Raw genomic sequence first — 17,428 nt, forward strand, 5'->3', positions numbered from 1 at the left:
ATTCTAGAAAAACACAAGTTTTTGACTTGGTTGTGTCTTAGTGAGACTCTTCCTACTATAAATTTTCGCTTCAGAAGAGGAATTTTATTATCGGATAGGTGCCCAAGATGCCTTTCTAGTCAGTTTTATATTGTATTCGAAATTGTCCGATAGCTTAGTTTGTATCACAGGTTGGATATTTCTTGTCAACATTTGGATTTAAAGAACTAGTTCTTGTATCATAGCAGAAAGAATCCGTTTAGGTTCTTTTCAGAACTTTGGCAGATATGGCAAGTAAGGAATAATGACATCTTTAATCCTCATGAGACTTGGCCTCCGAAAAAAGTGATTTGTCTGACTTTAGCAAAGGAGTTTAGAAGTGTTTTCGAATTACAACATATGTTCCTCCTTTCTATTCTAAGTGATTTTTTGAATCTTCCATCTGTAGGTACTTTTAAGATTAATTGTGATACTAGTTATTTTGGCTCCGGTGATAATATTGGTTTTGCTTGCATTATGAGAGATTGTAACGAGTGTTGACAAAGAAGATGTTTAAGAATGATTAAGAGTAATAGTAAGGAAAATTATTTGCTAGCTTGGAATGCGGGTCAATAAGATGTTATTTAGAAGACGGATTGTGAAGAGGCATTTAATTTTGCTACTAATCATCAAGATAGTTTTGGGTTTATTGATCCGTTGGTGCTCAAAATAAAAGATATTATGCATTGGATTTGATGTGTTGAGTTTAGTTTGATTATGAGAGATGCAAATATGGTGGCGGACACTATGACAAAGATGGTGATGGAGTTATAACTCCATCAAGTAGAACTTTTTCTCTCCTTGTGACGAATTTGAAAATAGTCTTAAGTAGAACCGTCTCTCTATTTAAGTAGTTCTTGACTTTTGTTTTCTTTCTTATTTTTTGTTTAGCTTATTAAGTTACACAAAAAATGTTTCTATTAAGAATTTTAAGGTCAAATTATATAGAATTCTTTTTGTTTATCTAACACTATGGAAACCTCAAAAATGAATCCACAAGCACACACTTCACTTTTTTATCATTAAAAATATGAAATAGAATAAAACTAGAAAAAATAAAATATAAATTTCCTTAATTTTTTAAGTGTACAAAAATGGGGAAAAAAATTCTCAAATATCAGAAGATAAGCTCTCGAACTCTTTTCGTAGATAGAAAAAATGGAATTGAGCTTTTTAAGGTGAAATTCAAACCCCAAACAATTGTTTAAGCGGACAACATAATCACTCGACCAATTTAAATTGATTTTATTACAAGAATTTAATTAAAAATTTTAAACTCCAAACCATAGTTTTGAAAATCGGTTTGACTAAGTTAATCGAAAACTAATTTTTCAGTAAATTCAATGACATAAGAAATCACTTAACAAAAAACCAAAGAAAAAATCGGTTGAATTAGCAGTTAACTGTTAAATAAACTGTATGAGTCGAACCAGTTTTTTTAAGATTTTCGGCTCAGAGTTAAAACCCTAAAAGCGATGTCGTTTGAAGTTTTTTTTAAAAAAAGAAGAAACAGTTCCTCTCAAACAATCTCACTCTAAACCATAGTTATCGAATCCGGTTCGGCCGATTCGACCAGAAATTCGGTCACCCAATTATCTGGTCGGGCCGAACCACTCGTTGTACCGATCATGCATCAAACTCGCTGAACCCCAGGTTGACCCGGCCGGTTTTCGTCAAAGTGGCGACTCGACCGGTTTATTTGACCCGGACAGGGTCATGGTTTTTTTTTTTTCAATGAAGCGTTCCATCGCCCCTCCCCCTTTTTTCCCCTTTCCCTCTCTGAAGCCGTAGTTGCTACAGATCACCCGCAGCCCCCAACGCTATCTCCTCTCTCAGACTCTCTTTCTCAGTTTCTCGTCACTCTCTCCCACGATCTCAAGCTCTCGTCAGCTTGTCTCATCTCCGGTCTCTCACCTCTCGTCTCCGGTCTGTCAAGCTCTCGTCAGCTCAAGCTCTCCCTTCCCTGTGCTCGCTTAGCCGGCGGCAGAAGCAGACGGAACCGCATCTGGTCCCTCGGGTGGTGGTTGTCGTCGTCTTCTTGCTTCTCACGGTCTCTGTCTCGCACCTGGTCTCGATCTCTGCCTTCCCTGCGCTCTTCGTCGCCGGTAACAAAATTTTTGTCGTCTTCTTGCTTCGAGCCTTGCCGTCAGCTTCTCCCTCGCCATCAGCTTCTCCTTGGTCGTCAGCTTTCTTTGCGCAACCTGATTTGGTGAGTTCCCCCTATTCTTTCTGTTTCAATTTTGTTGCTGCATCCCTGCACTTTGATTTTGTTGCTGAAAGTAATTTGTTGTTGAAAGTTGAATTTGTTGCTGAAATTTGTTGCGGATTATCATGAACCTTGAATTTGTTGTTGACTTGCCAAAATAATCACTTAGCCGATAATCATTACTGAGTTTATTGAACCTTGAATTTGGTGCTGTTTTGCTGAATAATCACTTAGTTAAATATTTTTGTTGTTGTAAATCTGTAAATCATGTTGAATTTGTTACCTATTATCTATCACTGGATATTGAATCTATTGTTGCCTTGCTGAAATAATCACTTATCTAAATTTTTTGTTGTTGTAAATCTGTAAATCATCTCGAGATAAATCTTTTGTAGCTAAAAATTATTATAGTTGAATTTGTTGTTGAAAATGAAGTTCATGCTCTCTGCAATTGTTCAGTTAAATTATTGTCCCATACTTTCTGTTTGTATTATTATGAATTAATTATTTTTTGTATCGATTTGTGAAAGATACACAAATGTAGATATAGATGCAAATCAAAATGAAGGAAATGTTGGTCAGGCTTCAAATTTGCTTTATGAAGATATAGATACCGACTTTTAGATCACCTCTTAAATTTGATTTACTGATTGTTATCTTTTGTTTTTTCTTGTTCTTTAAATTGAGAAAGTATTTTGTACTATTGACTAGTTTATTATTATTTTTTGCATCATTTGTTATGTCTTAGAATTGATATTTGATTGTTAGTAATATATTTATGAAGACATACATTTTAAGTTTTAATTTTTCATTTTAATTTTATTTTTATAATTTTAGATTTTTTATTTAATTATGACCGGGTCAACCGGGTGAATTAGCAACCCACCGGTTGAACCAGTAATCCGGTGATCCGGTCGTATGACCGGGTCAATTACCGGTTCAGTTTTGATAACTATGCCTAAACGCACTCACGTCACTCTCTGAAATCATTTTCTTCCTCTCCCAGCTATCTGCCAGCTGTGCTCTCCTCCTACCCAGCCGCCGCATTCCCCTTCTCCGCCGTCGTCTCCTTCACTTCGCCTGCAAAAGCTTGTCCGTTTTCGCTTTCCTCGCTCTCGCCTTCATTGCCGTCGCAATCGTCGCCTTCCAGCCACTTGGCAGACGTTGTCGTCGCTGTCTCCCTCCCGTTGAATCCTCCCTCTCAGAAGCCTTGCAATCGCCGACATCGCCTCTCAGATTGCAGTTCGAAAAGGTTCAAATTGAGTATCAATTGAATTCAGCATAATTGGCAAAATCATGTTTTTTTTTTCTTTTAAATTGTAAAGCGCATTTTGTAGAAAAGGGTGCTACTTATGTTTTAATATGATTCATTTAGAGTATGGTTTGTTTCTCCAGAGCAACTAGTGTTACAGAGATTTTATTGTTGTTCAACCACAAAGGGGAAGATAAAAGAATGAACCTTGGTTCTATTTTGTCCCTTTGTGATGCACTGAGAATTGAGCTAGGTTTGAATTGGTTTTGTTGTCATAGGTTATTATCCTCTTTTGGGCAAGTTTTGTGGATTTGTGATTCCTAGTTCGCTGAGTGCCATTGATCATTGGTCGCCGGAGGTGAAGGTATGCTGTTGTTGTAACTGCAACTGAAACATGAAGTTGGGTTTTAGACTTGTAGTTTCTTCTTTGAGGTTGTACTAATTTTTTATGAGAACTGTTTAGAAGGTTTGAATGTTAAAATAGAAGTTGGTCAATCATTGGTAAATTTCTTTCCCTTATTCGATTTTCAGGGGCAGGGGATGGTTTGTTTTGGACATCTTGGAAAAAATGTTTGAGATTGGTTCATATGCGGATGTGATTCTTGATGCTTGTTGCCAGAATATTGGAGAAGCTAATTAGAAATTTCTTGTGTAAGTTTGTGTTTTCAAATGTTTGCTGATTACTTTAATTAGAATTTTTTTGTGATTCTGAATTTTTGTTGCTGATGTGATGATTTTCTGGGTAAGTTTGTGTTTGTTATTTATGTGCGTTTTGATTTTTTTTTTTTTAGTTATAAACTTTGATGTTTGAATTTGTTTGTGATTTTTAATAATAAATTATGGACTAATTATTATGTGAAATTGTAAAATTTTGAATTTTATTAGCTTAAAAATCATTGAATTGAAAATTATATTTTGAATTTTTAATAATTTATTTTATATTTAATTAAATCGGTTTAACCACGATTCGATCTTAGTTGGACTATTGAACCAGTTATTTGATCGGTTCGGTTCTTGCAACCTTGATCTAAACTAAAAAAAAAAAAAAGAGTGTTGTGATTTTTCTAAATATTACTCTTTTTCATCAATCAATCCCATCTTCCCCAATGGCCCAACCAACATAAGTCCCAAGTACTAAAATAGAGGCTCTTGCACACTCAATACCAAAAAAAAACTGAAAAAAAAGGCTTGCACACTTCCGGCCACCGCCACAGCTGCTAGGCCCAAAAGCTCCACGACTACGGAAATGGCACGTAGGTGTTCATACTCGCTTCGTGATTTTTGTGTTTGAATAAGATTAAATCTGTGTCACTGTGTTGTGTGTTTTTTGAATTTGGATTGTCAATTATGTTATGTGCATATTGTGCCTCTACTAGACTATTACGGTGTTGTTTAACAGATTAATACTATTTCATTTGAATTTGAATCATTCGTTTATATACTTTTAAGTTACTCTGTGATTAGGCTTCTATTTCTTATCTTCTTTTAAGTTAATGGTTCGAGTTCCTATACTAATTGTTCTGATCTCTTGTTACTTCCTCTTATGATTTTCTTCTTTTCTGTTATATCAGTTATTGTTTATGGAGCCAAAAAATGAGCAGCCAAATTCTTCAAAGAAAGCAAAGGATCTGAATATTGAGGGTTACCCAGTTGGGGGTCTGTCCATTGGAGGCCATGAAACTTGCATCATATTTCCCACTCTTAAAGTAGCTTTCGACATTGGTCGCTGCCCACCTCGCGCCGTTTCCCAAGACTTTCTGTTGATCTCCCATGCGCACATGGATCACATAGTTAGTCTTCTTTGTGCATAATGCATGCATGAGATCCTGTTTGGAATTTTGTTGCACATGTATCACATTGTGATAATATTATCAAACCAGTATATGAATAATTTTTTGTTTATTGTTTAAGCTAATACTTTGAAGGGGAGCCTTGGAAAAACCGATTGAGTTGTCTCCGTGTGATCTCAACGTCACGGGGTCACAGGTTCAAACCGTGGAAGCAGCCACTGATGTAATTATCAGGTTAGGCTGCGTACATTACACGGTGCAGCCCTTCCCCAAACCCTGCATTAACGGGGATGCTTGTGCGGCAAGCTGCCCTTTATGCTAATATTTTGCATCGGGGTTTTATCTAGCGAATGTATGGCTGAATTAATTTGTTGTTGAACTTCTGTCTTGTGACATACAAATGTTTTATCAGGGAGGACTACCGATGTATGTTGCCACACGTGGCCTGTACCGTATGAAGCCACCAACAATTATTGTACCAATTTCAGTAAAAGAGGATGTAGAGAAACTCTTTGAAGTCCATAGGAAAATGGACCATTCAGAGCTCAAGCACAACTTGATTGGGTTAGATGTAGGTAATGGTTAATTGCAATCAAACTTATGCAACTAAGATCCAAGGTTTTGAGTTATTCCAATCATGCGCAGTAGTTGCTAATACATGGCTTACATTTGCAGGAGAGGAGTTTTATTTGAGAAAAGATCTTAAAGTAAAAGCATTTCGGACTTACCATGTTATATCCAGCCAGGTACCCGACCAGCAATCGCTGCTTGAGTCATAAGCTATATATTCCTTAGTGCTATAGACTAGGGCATTGTTTAAAAAATGTAGCTTTAGGTTCTGGTGCACTCTGAGAGTAGCTGTTTTGATAATGCTTTCTCATTGCAGTTTATGTGCCATTGGCAATTCCGAGAGGCACTATAGCAGATGACTTTTGAAAGGCTTTATTATTTTGTAATCTCTTACCTGATCCTCTCGATATTTGAAGTTTCAAACCTGTTTATTTTTAAGTTAAAATCATCTATGTTTTAATTTAAGTCTTGAAAATAGCTTTAAAAATTATGTTTATCAAATTTCCATTTGTCACCATATTCACCAGATAAATTTTGAATGACCTTTAGCAACACCCTTTCTACGAAACCAAAAGCATTTTGATGTAAGACAGAAACTTAATATGCATTTGATAGAGAGGCGCCTACTACTAACAGGTTTGGACTGTGTTACAAAAGGAGAGGTAAGTAGAGGTCAAGTAGAAGTGTTTTAGGAGTTGTTAGGATATCCAGCTGGCTGATAGGTTGTTATAAATAGCTAGGTTATAGTTAGTTGAAGGAGGATAGTTTTTCTGTTGTGAATTCTGTTAGAAGTTGGAGAGAATCTCTCTCTCTCCGAGCTGGTAGTTCCAGCTGTGTAGAACCTTCTAGGGAGAGCTAATTGGCCATCCCGGTATATCAATAAAACTTGATCATTCTGCTATTGCTGGTCCTATCAACTGGTATCAAGAGCTTGAGGATCCCAACGCTGAATGGTGCAATTGAGATCGAGGAAAATGGAGTCACGATTTGACATAATTGAATTGCGCATGGAGATGTTCCGATCGGTGCAGGAGACGCTACAGCGCTTCGATTCCCGAATAGATGCGTTCGAAAATTGCGCGCCTAATCGGAATGAGCGTGGTTCACCGGGATCGCACCTGGCAGCAGGCTCATCGGCCGGAAGCCGCGGCACGCCGGAGCAATGGCGAAAGCTGGAACTCCCGATCTTCCGTGGAGATGACGCGGTGGTTTGGGTTGAACGCATGGAGCAATTCTTCTTGCTGCGCACAGTGCCAGAGGAGGAATGGCTCACGGTCGCTACCTTTGCAATGGAAGGAAGGGCATTCACGTGGTTCAGGTGGTGGGAGGCGACGGCGCCGGTGCTGCAGTGGCGGTTTTTCAGTGCGGCGCTGCTACGCCATTTTCAACCGGAACGGCTACAGAGCCCTTATCAAGCGATGCTGAAGCTGAAACAGACGAACTCAGTGCGGGGCTACATTGACCAGTTCATGCTTCACGCGCGGCCCCTCCGCGGAATTGCGCCAGAATTGCTGATGGATCTCTTCTTGAATGGGCTGAAACCAGAGGTGGGGGAAGAATGTAAACTATTCCCATACCAGTCAGTGGACGAGTTAATGGAACTGGCACAGAAGGTTGAAAACCGCAACGCTGCCTTGCGGGGGGTATCGGGACGCGGTAAATCACTGGCTCCCAACTTCGCCGTTGCCAATTCAACCGCCACCAAAGCGGTGCACCCTGCTACAGCGTCCAACTCTGCAGCAAGCAACAGTGTGGAGTCGACGACGGATCCCTTGCAACGGCGCGGATTGAGACATCTCAGCAACGGGGAATATAGAGCTAAGCGGGCCAAGGGGGAATGCTTCCTCTGTGACGAACCATACACTGCAGACAGTACCAATAAAGGGGGACAGGGAAGGTGTTTGGGTGTCACGCTCCAATTCAAGGAAGTGGCAATCAAGGAAGACTTCTTCATCTTCCCAACTGACGAAGCAGAATTTGTCCTGGGACTGGCGTGGCTAGATAAGTTGGGAGACGTTCTCGCAAACTTCAGAAAATCATGCCTCCGATTTCAGAATGGGGACAGCATGGTTACATTGCAAGGGGACCCGGAGTTGTGCTATGGAGGTATGCACCTTCAATCTGCAGTTTTGTCCATTCAAGAAGGGGGAGAAGGATTTATGGTCCAGCTGTGGCCCATGACTTTGCAAGCGGCTACAGTATCGCAGGTGCCGCAGGTAATCGAATCGGTGTTGGCTTCTCATGCTAAGGTGTTTCAGACACTACTAGGGCTGCCACCACATCGTTGCCATGATCATGCCATTCCACTGATAGAAGGAGCTTCAGTTCCGAATATAAGACCTTATCGTTACCCGCACCATCAGAAAGCAGTAATTGAACTAATGGTACGAGAAATGCTGGCCTCAGGGATAATTCGGCCAAGCTCCAGCCCCTACGCGAGTCCGATATTGCTGGTGAAGAAAAAGGACGGCAGCTGGAGATTGTGTCGATTATAGGGCGTTAAATGGTATTACGGTGCCGGATAAATTTCCTATTCCTATCATTGATGAGCTACTCAATGAATTGGCGGGAGCTGCAGTTTTCTCTAAGCTGGATTTAAAATCGGGGTACCACCAAATTCAGATGAGGGATCAAGACATCCACAAGACCGCCTTCCGCACTCATGAGGGCCATTATGAGTTTCTAGTCATGCCCTTCGGCTTGACCAACGCCCCTAGCTCCTTCCAAGCCTTGATGAATGACATTCTTAAGCCTCTATTGCGGAAATTTGTCTTAGTCTTTTTTGATGATATCCTCATCTACAGTCAGGATATGGATAGCCATGCCCTTCATCTCCAATAAGTTTTCAGATTTTAGTGGAGAACCAGCTGGTGTTGAATGAGAAGAAATGCACGTTCGCAGTGGGCTCGGTGGAGTACTTGGGCCACATTATCTCGGCACAAGGGGTCTCGACGGATCCTAACAAAACCACAGCGATGCTAGAGTGGCCGGTGCCTACGGACCAGCGAGCTTTACGGGGATTCTTGGGCCTTACCGGCTATTATAGGCGGTTTGTGCAAGGATATGGGGTAATCGCCAAGCCGTTAACGGAGTTGACAAAGCGAAATGCGTTTGAATGGAATGACAAGGCACAGGAGGCTTTCGAGAAATTGAAGAGGCTGATGGCAGACCTACCGACTCTAGCAGTTTCGGATTTCAATCAAGACTTCGTTTTGGAAACGGATGCATCGAGTGAGGGGTTGGGTGCGGTGCTGTCCCAGCAAGGCAGGCCAATAGCATTCCTAAGCCAAGCACTATCTCCAAGGGCCCAACAAAAATCTGCATATGAGAGGGAGCTGATGGCCATTGTCTTCGCTGTCCAAAAGTGGCGGCATTACTTGTTGGGTCGCCATTTTATTGTTCTCACAAATCAGAGAAGTCTGAAGTTCCTCACGGACCAGCGACTCGAGGACCCAACTTACTTGAAGTGGACTACTAAATTGTTAGGCTTGGATTTTGAGATCCGATACCGGCCAGGCCTTGAGAATAAGGCAGGGCAAGGGTGATTTCAGTAGTACATATGAACCTCTGGGAAACAGTGGAAGAGGAGGTGACTCACGACCAAGAGCTACAAAAGATTGTGATCGCCCTGCAGCAGGGGCTGGATGACTATCCAGGGTGTTCCCTACACAAGGGTCGGCTGTTTTATCAAGGGAGAGCAGTGTTGCCTTTAAATTCTTCTCAGATCCCACTTTTGCTGGCTGAGTCCCATGACAGCGGGGCGGGTGGACATTCAGGCTTCTTTCGAACCTATAAGCGGCTGGCAGCAGCGGTTCATTGGCGCGGCATGAGGCAACGGATCAAGGATTATGTTGCGGGCTGCCACACTTGCCAGCAAAACAAGCATGCAGCGATGAAACCGGCGGGGCTGTTGCAGCCACTACCAGTCCCGGAGCGAGTTTGGGAGCACGTTACGATGGATTTTGTGGCGGCATTGCCAAAATCCAAAGGCATGGACACTATCCTAGTTTTGGTCGATCGGTTGACTAAATATGCTCACTTTATCCCCTTAGCTCATCCATTTTCAGCCAAGGAGGTGGCACTAGCCTTTATTAAAGAGGTAGTTAAACTACACGGGTTCCCCAAGTCAATCATATCAGATAGGGATAGGGTGTTCATGAGTAAGTTTTGGTCCGAACTGTTCCAAGCAGCAGGGACAAAATTGAAGTACAGCACGGCATTTCATCCGCAAACCGATGGCCAAACCGAGGTGGTGAATCGCTGTTTGGAGACTTATTTGCGGTGCTTTGTGGGGGGCAACCCGAAGAAATGGTTGGAGTGGCTCCCATGGGCGGAGTTTTGGTTTAATACGTCTTACAATGCCTCAGCCCAAACAACTCCATTTCAAGCACTTTATGGGGTGCCGGCACCTATTCTTTTCCGGGGAGAGACGTTTCCATCGCATGTTGAGGAGGTGGCAGCATTGACCGCAGCCAGGGATGCGGTGTTGGCAGAGTTGAAGATGCACTTGGTGCAGGCTCAGCAGCGGATGAAACAAGCAGCGGATAGGCATCGAAGGGATGTCGAGTTCAAACCGGGTGAGTGGGTTTATTTGAAAATGCAACCTTATCGGATGCGGACACTAGCGCGGAGGGTCAATGAGAAGCTAAGCCCTCGGTACTATGGACCGTTTGAGGTGGTTGAGAGGATAGGGGCAGTGGCATACAGGTTAGCCATGCCTCAAGAGTGCAGACTTCACCCAGTCTTCCATGTTAGCAAGTTGAAAAAGGCTGTCCCGCCGCAGCAGCAGGTACAGACGCTTCCACTAGGGCTGGCTGAGGATGGTGAGCTGGTGATGCAACCATCCCAGATTGTGGCATCGCGAACTGCAGAGGATGGGGCCTTGGAGTATTTGGTGCGTTGGGTGGGCCTATCTCCTTGTGAGGACAGCTGGGAACGAGCGGCAACATTGCGGGCCACCTTTCCGGAGCTCCACCTTGAGGACAAGGTGGTTGTCCGAGGGGGGAGTATTGATAGAGAGGCGCCTACTACTAACAGGTTTGGACTGTGTTACAAAAGGAGAGGTAAGTAGAGGTCAAGTAGAAGTGTTTTAGGAGTTGTTAGGATATCCAGCTGGCTGATAGGTTGTTATAAATAGCTAGGTTATAGTTAGTTGAAGGAGGATAGTTTTTCTGTTGTGAATTCTGTTAGAAGTTGGAGAGAATCTCTCTCTCTCCGAGCTGGTAGTTCCAGCTGTGTAGAACCTTCTAGGGAGAGCTAATTGGCCATCCCGGTGTATCAATAAAGCTTGATCATTCTGCTATTGCTGGTCCTATCAGCATTTAATCTAATTAATATGCACTCTTTTGGGGCAGGGTTATATACTGTACTATGTAAGGCAGAAACTTAAACCAGAGTACATTGGTCTTTCCGGAAATGAAATCAAGAATTTGAAGTCTTCGGGTGTGGAGGTCAGTATTCACTATTCTACTGTCAACAATTCGAAACATGTACATTGTTGCAGTTTTAATGGTGCTCTATCTGTCCCAATTGTTTGGTATTTTTTCCGTATCTTTTGTTAATCTGTATTTGATAAGAAGAATGAAATGCACACAAAATGGAATGGTGATTGGTGGCCATGGCCACAGAGGAGGTTATAACTAGTAGCTGACTATTAACATAATGTTTGTATGGTTTATATTTGGTCTTAAACTTCAAAATGGTGAACTACATATTACTTAGTGTGGTTATATTCTTGCAGTACATTGGCAAATGAGTCGTTATTTGTTGTTCAGTATTTTTTATTCTCATAAGCACTGAGCTTTCTGTAGCTTGTGTGGGCCATTGTACGAGGAAGAGGAGTGTTATGCAATGTGTGGGTTCAAATTTTAACAACCTACCAACTCATGGGTAGATTGGGTTGATGGCAAGTTTAATTCTTTAGGAGCACAGTATAAAAGGAAATGAACTTGTGGGGAGAAACCAGATCCCCTTGAATACCAGGAACTATCTGTATTTGTTTTCCTAAGATTTTTTCTACATTTACTCAGTAAATCCATGTTATTGTTACTGAGATACACTGATACCAACAGTTTGCGATATAGTATAAATCATAGATACCATTTTCTATTCTTGGTTTGAGCCAGATTCTCTAAATTAATTTTTGTGCTTAAGAATATTGTTTATAATCCATGCATCATTTACATGGAAGTTTGGTGAAAAGTTCAACTGCACTCTATTTGTGGTAGAAGTTGTGGTGGATCATCTGTTATATCTTTTGGTTTCACTTTGCATGACAATCATCAAGCTTGGTTCTTGGCAGATAACATACACTTTGACAGAACCTGAGATCGCATTCACGGGAGACACCATGTCAGATTTCATAGTTGATGAAAGTAACACTGATGTTTTGCGGGCTAGAATTCTTGTCATAGAGGTGAACGATGTCTATCCAACATGTTTAAACTTATAAATCATTGAATATGTTGTGTGCTAGGTTTCATAATTCTTTATGGATTGGACTTAGACCCATGTAATGTGTGAGATTAAGATGGATATATATTTTTTTGAAAAATAGTAGTATATAATACTTTTTTCTATTTGAAACAAAGAAAGTATGTGTTAGTTTAATGATAAATTTAGTAATCTTGCATAGAATGAAAGAAAAATAATATTTATTTAGAATGAATAAAAAAATAAATACAAGTATATGTTATTTGGAAAGAGTTTGTAAACTAATTTTTCCATTCAACTAACGTTCTCTTTTTCTCTCTTTCTCGTTCTTTCTCTCTGGATGAAAAGGACTATGTTTGGATTCTTTTTGTTTGTCAGTTATTAACCGAAAAAGTTGGTTTCCTAGTTGGAATAATGTTGTGTAAACGCATATGTTGTTGGAAAAAGTTTGAGAATTCGCTTCTCTCAAAAGTTAATAACAATGGACTGAAACTTTTGTAAATGTGTAATACGAACTTTAAATTTCTACAGTAATACCAATACGAATCTTTGAATGTATCATTGGATGAAATAACTCAAGTGTAGTAAGTGTTACTTATAGAAGTTTAATGTTGAAACATTGTGGCCATGATTTAAGAGTGATGATGAGTGAGCAAATAAAAAATAATATATGATGTGTAGTTAGTGATGGTAATTAGTGAGGGTTGGTGATTGTAATTAGTGAGGAAAATAAATATAAATGGAACAGTTTCTAGAAGCACTATTGATAAATGGTTAAGTTTAGATGGTAATGTAAGAAGAAATAGACACCTACAAGACCATGCTTATATGACAAAGTTATAGAATAGCAAAATGTTTACAATTCATTGTGCGACAACATTAGTATTAGATTGTAGTTTTGCAACCTCAATGAACTAATCCTGGCTTTTCTCCTTTTCTCTTTTAGTGTACCTTCGTGAACAATTCAATCACTGTGGAGCATGCCAAAGATTATGGACACACGCATCTGTCTGAGGTATGCTATATACTGCAACAAAAAGCAGTAAATGCATCATGTAAATTTCAGTGGCAATTTATTTATTATGACTGTTGTTTTCCAGATAATTGGATATGCCGAACGGTTTAAGAACAGAGCAATCCTCTTGATTCACTTTTCAGCGCGTTACACCGTGGAGGTAAGATGCTACCTTTAATCTTGAAAACAATATATTCAACCTCTCAAAGCCTTTGTGATTGGGATCCTGGGAGAATGTTGCTATATCTTTGTGCTGCATATGCTATGCAGGAAATTGAAGAAGCTGTAACTGGTTTGCCACCCCCTCTAGCTGGTCGAACTTTTGCACTTACCGAAGGTTTCTGACAAGAAGTTGGGAGTTTGGTTCAAGTAACCAATGTGGTCACAAGATTGTTGTTTAGGCATTAACTGCATTGGAACCGTAGCGGAAATTGCAACCTTTACTATGTATACCATTTTAATCCCAATTTTTGCATCACGTCACAACCACAACCACCATTGTAGGTGCAATTTAAAACTATCCATCCGCTTTTTTAGCAAGTGGTCATAGGCAAGCTGCACATTGTCATTGATGGAAAATGAGCAGTGGAATGCAAGGCAAAGTCGGCTGCTTTAGGCCCCAGTTACCAAGTCGTTGATCAGGGTGTCTGTAATTTTAATCAATTTTCAGTTTTCGGTACTTTCGTCAAATGAAGTTTATTTTTTATAGATACGATTTATACCATGATCCAAAATCATGGTCCAAATAAATATTCACTTCAGCAAGGAATCCAGAAAAAGTATAATAGATTTACGCAAATTGTGCTAGTTAACCACATGGGTTGATCTACTTGATTTACTTGAGGCATGGATTTTGTGAACCATACTCAACCTGACTTGCATGGTAAGTAAGATTTTGTTAACCCACTATTCCAGATATTTGTCCTTAATTCATTTATTACTCTAATGTGGGATAACTCACCAGATATTGGAGGAGAAGTTGTCCACTACTGTAAATGAAGAGAATTGAGAGTGTAATCACCTATTATCAAATTCAGGTATTTCTCAATCACAATTCATTTAAATGTCTAAAGATCTTGTTAATTTAAGCATCAAAGTTTTTTACAAGTATCCCATATCACTGTTCAGACGAGGACGTCGGACAAATCCACTATCTCGGCGAACAAGTTGAAACCTTCATCCAAAAGAGTCTAAACCTCATCTCTAGACTCATATCACCTTGGTTTTAGGTATTATCTCGGAATATTAGCACCATTGTCAGGGACTGAGTCTAATCTTTGACAAATAGCGGATGACCAGCAATAAGATGGACACACACCATCTGATTCAAGATTTAGAAGTGGAGATCATCACAATAATGACAAAACCCTCTCATTTCATCGAGATTCTAAGAGAAATGAAAGGCAACAACAGTACCCCTTAGGGGCAAGGTAAGCCCAAAAAAATCATGCACAATAACAAAGATTAACCACTCACAGCAACAAACATCATCTTGCCAGAAACAACAATTTATAATTACCAAGTACCTTTAAACCAACAATCTTCATGGAGATATTCCCAGAAATTCAGAAACATTCTTTATAAATAAAAGATCAACAATAAAGGAATCACTAGCATGCAACAAAGCCACGAAGAACAAAGCATGGAAAAAAACAACAATGCATACAGAGAAGGAAGAAGAAAAAACACCCACCTTAAAATTGAAGTGGCAAGAAACGCAACAAAGAACGCCTGAAAACCTTGGAAGCACCAATGGAAACAAAGAAAAATAGGAACTTGGAAGAAGAAGAGTGACAATTATGAAAAGACGAAGTGACAGTCCCATCAAATCACGTCGAGTTGTTTAACTACATTGCTTAAAATCATGTCGAGCAGTTTAACTACATTGCTTAAAATCATGTCGAGCATACTGACGTATCAAAGTAAGAAGTTTTGAATCTATACAACTTCTTAACAAATAGGCACAATGACAACATGACAACCTTCTTTGCTCAAATCCCAATTTTCGTAAGCTCAATCACGAGTAGGGGCACTGTTTATACTATGGCCAAAACCATAGACCAAATAAACATTCACTTCAATAATGAATCCAAAAAAGCCCAACAGATTCACACAAATTGTGCTAGTTAACCACACGGATCGACCCACCCGACCCGACTTGGACGACAAGTAAGACCTTGTCAACCCACTACTCGTCTCAATTCATCCATTACTCTAACGTGAGATAACTTCTCATATATTGGAGGAGAAGCTGTCCACTGATGTAAATGAGGAGGATTATGAGTGCTGGCTAAGTAATCACTTGCCTCTATAAATACCCCATCAAATTTAGGTATTTCTCAATCCCAATTTACTTAGACTTGTTTAAAACTCTTGCTAACTTAAACATCGAAGTCCCTTGTGGTATTCCCACCGTTCAAACGAAGACATCAAACAGATCCACTATCCTGGCGAACAAGTTGAAACATTCATCCAAAGAAATCTAAACCTCGCATCTAGGCATATATCACCTTGGTTTTACGTATTATCTCGGAACAGATACAATGTTAGTTTTTTTTTTTTTTTATGAATTAGTTTTTTCAACATTCAAATATTTGATTATCAAAAATGATAGTTTATTCGTACTTTATAATTGATTAATTAATGAACAGTGACTAATATAAAAATGTTAAAGCATAGATTTACATATTTTGAGATATTATACGAGAGATTTACACATTTTTAGACGCTACATATACAAAAACTGATTGGCTGGTCGAATTGGAAAATGTCAACTAGAGACCAGCTTTTAGAATTAATATTGGATTAAAAAACTCGACTTAAAACAAAATAGTTATAAATAAAAATAAAATAAATTCTTAAAAAATTATGATGAATTTGTCGAATAAAAAAATACTAGTAAATCTTAAATAATTTTAATTTTAAATTTATAACTTTTCAAATTATAATATTACGCACAATTGCTTTTTTTAATAAGGAATTCGTTATATTTTTAAATATTTGATGAAATTTATTCTTTTGGCTCAAGAATTGAAACGGCGTTGTTTTGGGCATAGTATCGGACCTTATAAGATCTATTGAAAACTCAGTAATCATGGTTTTAAAAATCGGATAGAATTGGATAGTCAGATTATTCCGATTGGAACCAAACACCTATGCAGTTCGGTCTTAAGAAAAAAGCTGAAATTTTAAAAACCGTTTATAGATCACTAAACCGGTTGGGAATTAGCCGATTGGACCGAACCAAGATCCGATTGGTTTACAATAATCAACCACGTTTTGAATTTAAAAGAAAGAAAGGGCATCCAAATCCATTTCTTCCCCTTCTCTGCAGTTTAAAATTAACAAAACTCAAAGTTGAAACCATAGTTCTGAAAATCGAACAGGACAGGCCGATTTAACTGAGTTAATTGAAAATCGGTCACTAAATCGGTCCGGGTAAGCCTATAAACCGTTTGGCAAGAAACCGATTATAAAACTGGTCGAATCAGTGATTAACCGGTAAATTGGTAGAACCGTCCAGTTTTTTGGAAGCTTTTCGGTTCAAAAATAAATCCTCCAAATGGTACCGTTTTATCCTTAAAAAAAAAAAACAAAGAAAAAAGTGAAAAACGGCAAAACGCAAAACTGAAATCTGAACCCTAAAGGCCTAAATCAATCCCCGTAACCCAACTTCTTCACAAACTCATCTCTCCTCTCTTCTTTGAGAACCATAGAAGCCACTAATCGCGCAGCTACTGCATCCCGCCGCCACCACATCCCGCAGCCACCGCAGCGATTGGTTTGACCACCGCAGCCCCCACCGCGTCGTTGTCATCGCTGAGCTTGTCTTCTGTGTGTTCTGTAACACCCTAACTTTTAGCACCTCATGATCGCACTAAAAGTCTAGTGTCACCTACCTCTACTCCTTTAATTTTATACTATATTTATTTAATACTGAGCTTTTGCGAATACGAACCGAAATTTTTAATTAAGAAAACGAAAATTCTTTATTTTAAACCACTTAACCACAAAGGTATATATATTCACATAGCATTAAATACATAGACTTGTTCCAAGATTCTCAAAAACAAATCCTACCCCTCTAAAAACTAAAAACAATAAACGACGAGGGAAAAATAAATTCTAGCAACTCAACTCGTGAA

The 17,428-nt window shown here is 39.4% G+C and overlaps 1 protein-coding gene across 4 annotated transcripts; it reads left to right on the forward strand.

Moving 5' to 3' along the window:
- The first annotated feature begins 1,735 nt into the window (after window positions 1-1,735).
- LOC112741902 (tRNase Z TRZ1) lies at window positions 1,736-14,048 on the forward strand. 4 transcript variants are annotated; one of them, XM_025791079.3, is made up of 12 exons: window positions 1,736-2,227; window positions 3,231-3,476; window positions 3,755-3,840; window positions 4,008-4,127; window positions 5,048-5,266; window positions 5,679-5,841; window positions 5,942-6,012; window positions 11,191-11,286; window positions 12,138-12,251; window positions 13,215-13,283; window positions 13,369-13,443; window positions 13,554-14,048. In XM_025791079.3, the coding sequence occupies exons 5-12, from the start codon at window positions 5,057-5,059 to the stop codon at window positions 13,626-13,628; spliced, it is 873 nt and encodes a 290-aa protein (XP_025646864.1). In that variant the 5' UTR covers window positions 1,736-2,227; window positions 3,231-3,476; window positions 3,755-3,840; window positions 4,008-4,127; window positions 5,048-5,056; the 3' UTR covers window positions 13,629-14,048. The 4 variants fall into 4 exon arrangements, with proteins under 4 accessions (XP_025646864.1, XP_025646866.1, XP_025646865.1 ...); XM_025791081.3 differs by lacking the exon at window positions 11,191-11,286; XM_025791080.3 differs by lacking the exon at window positions 3,755-3,840.
- Window positions 14,049-17,428: the final 3,380 nt, after the last annotated feature.

This window comes from Arachis hypogaea, chromosome 14 (genome assembly GCF_003086295.3).
Source record: "Arachis hypogaea cultivar Tifrunner chromosome 14, arahy.Tifrunner.gnm2.J5K5, whole genome shotgun sequence".
Lineage (NCBI taxonomy): Eukaryota > Viridiplantae > Streptophyta > Magnoliopsida > Fabales > Fabaceae > Arachis > Arachis hypogaea.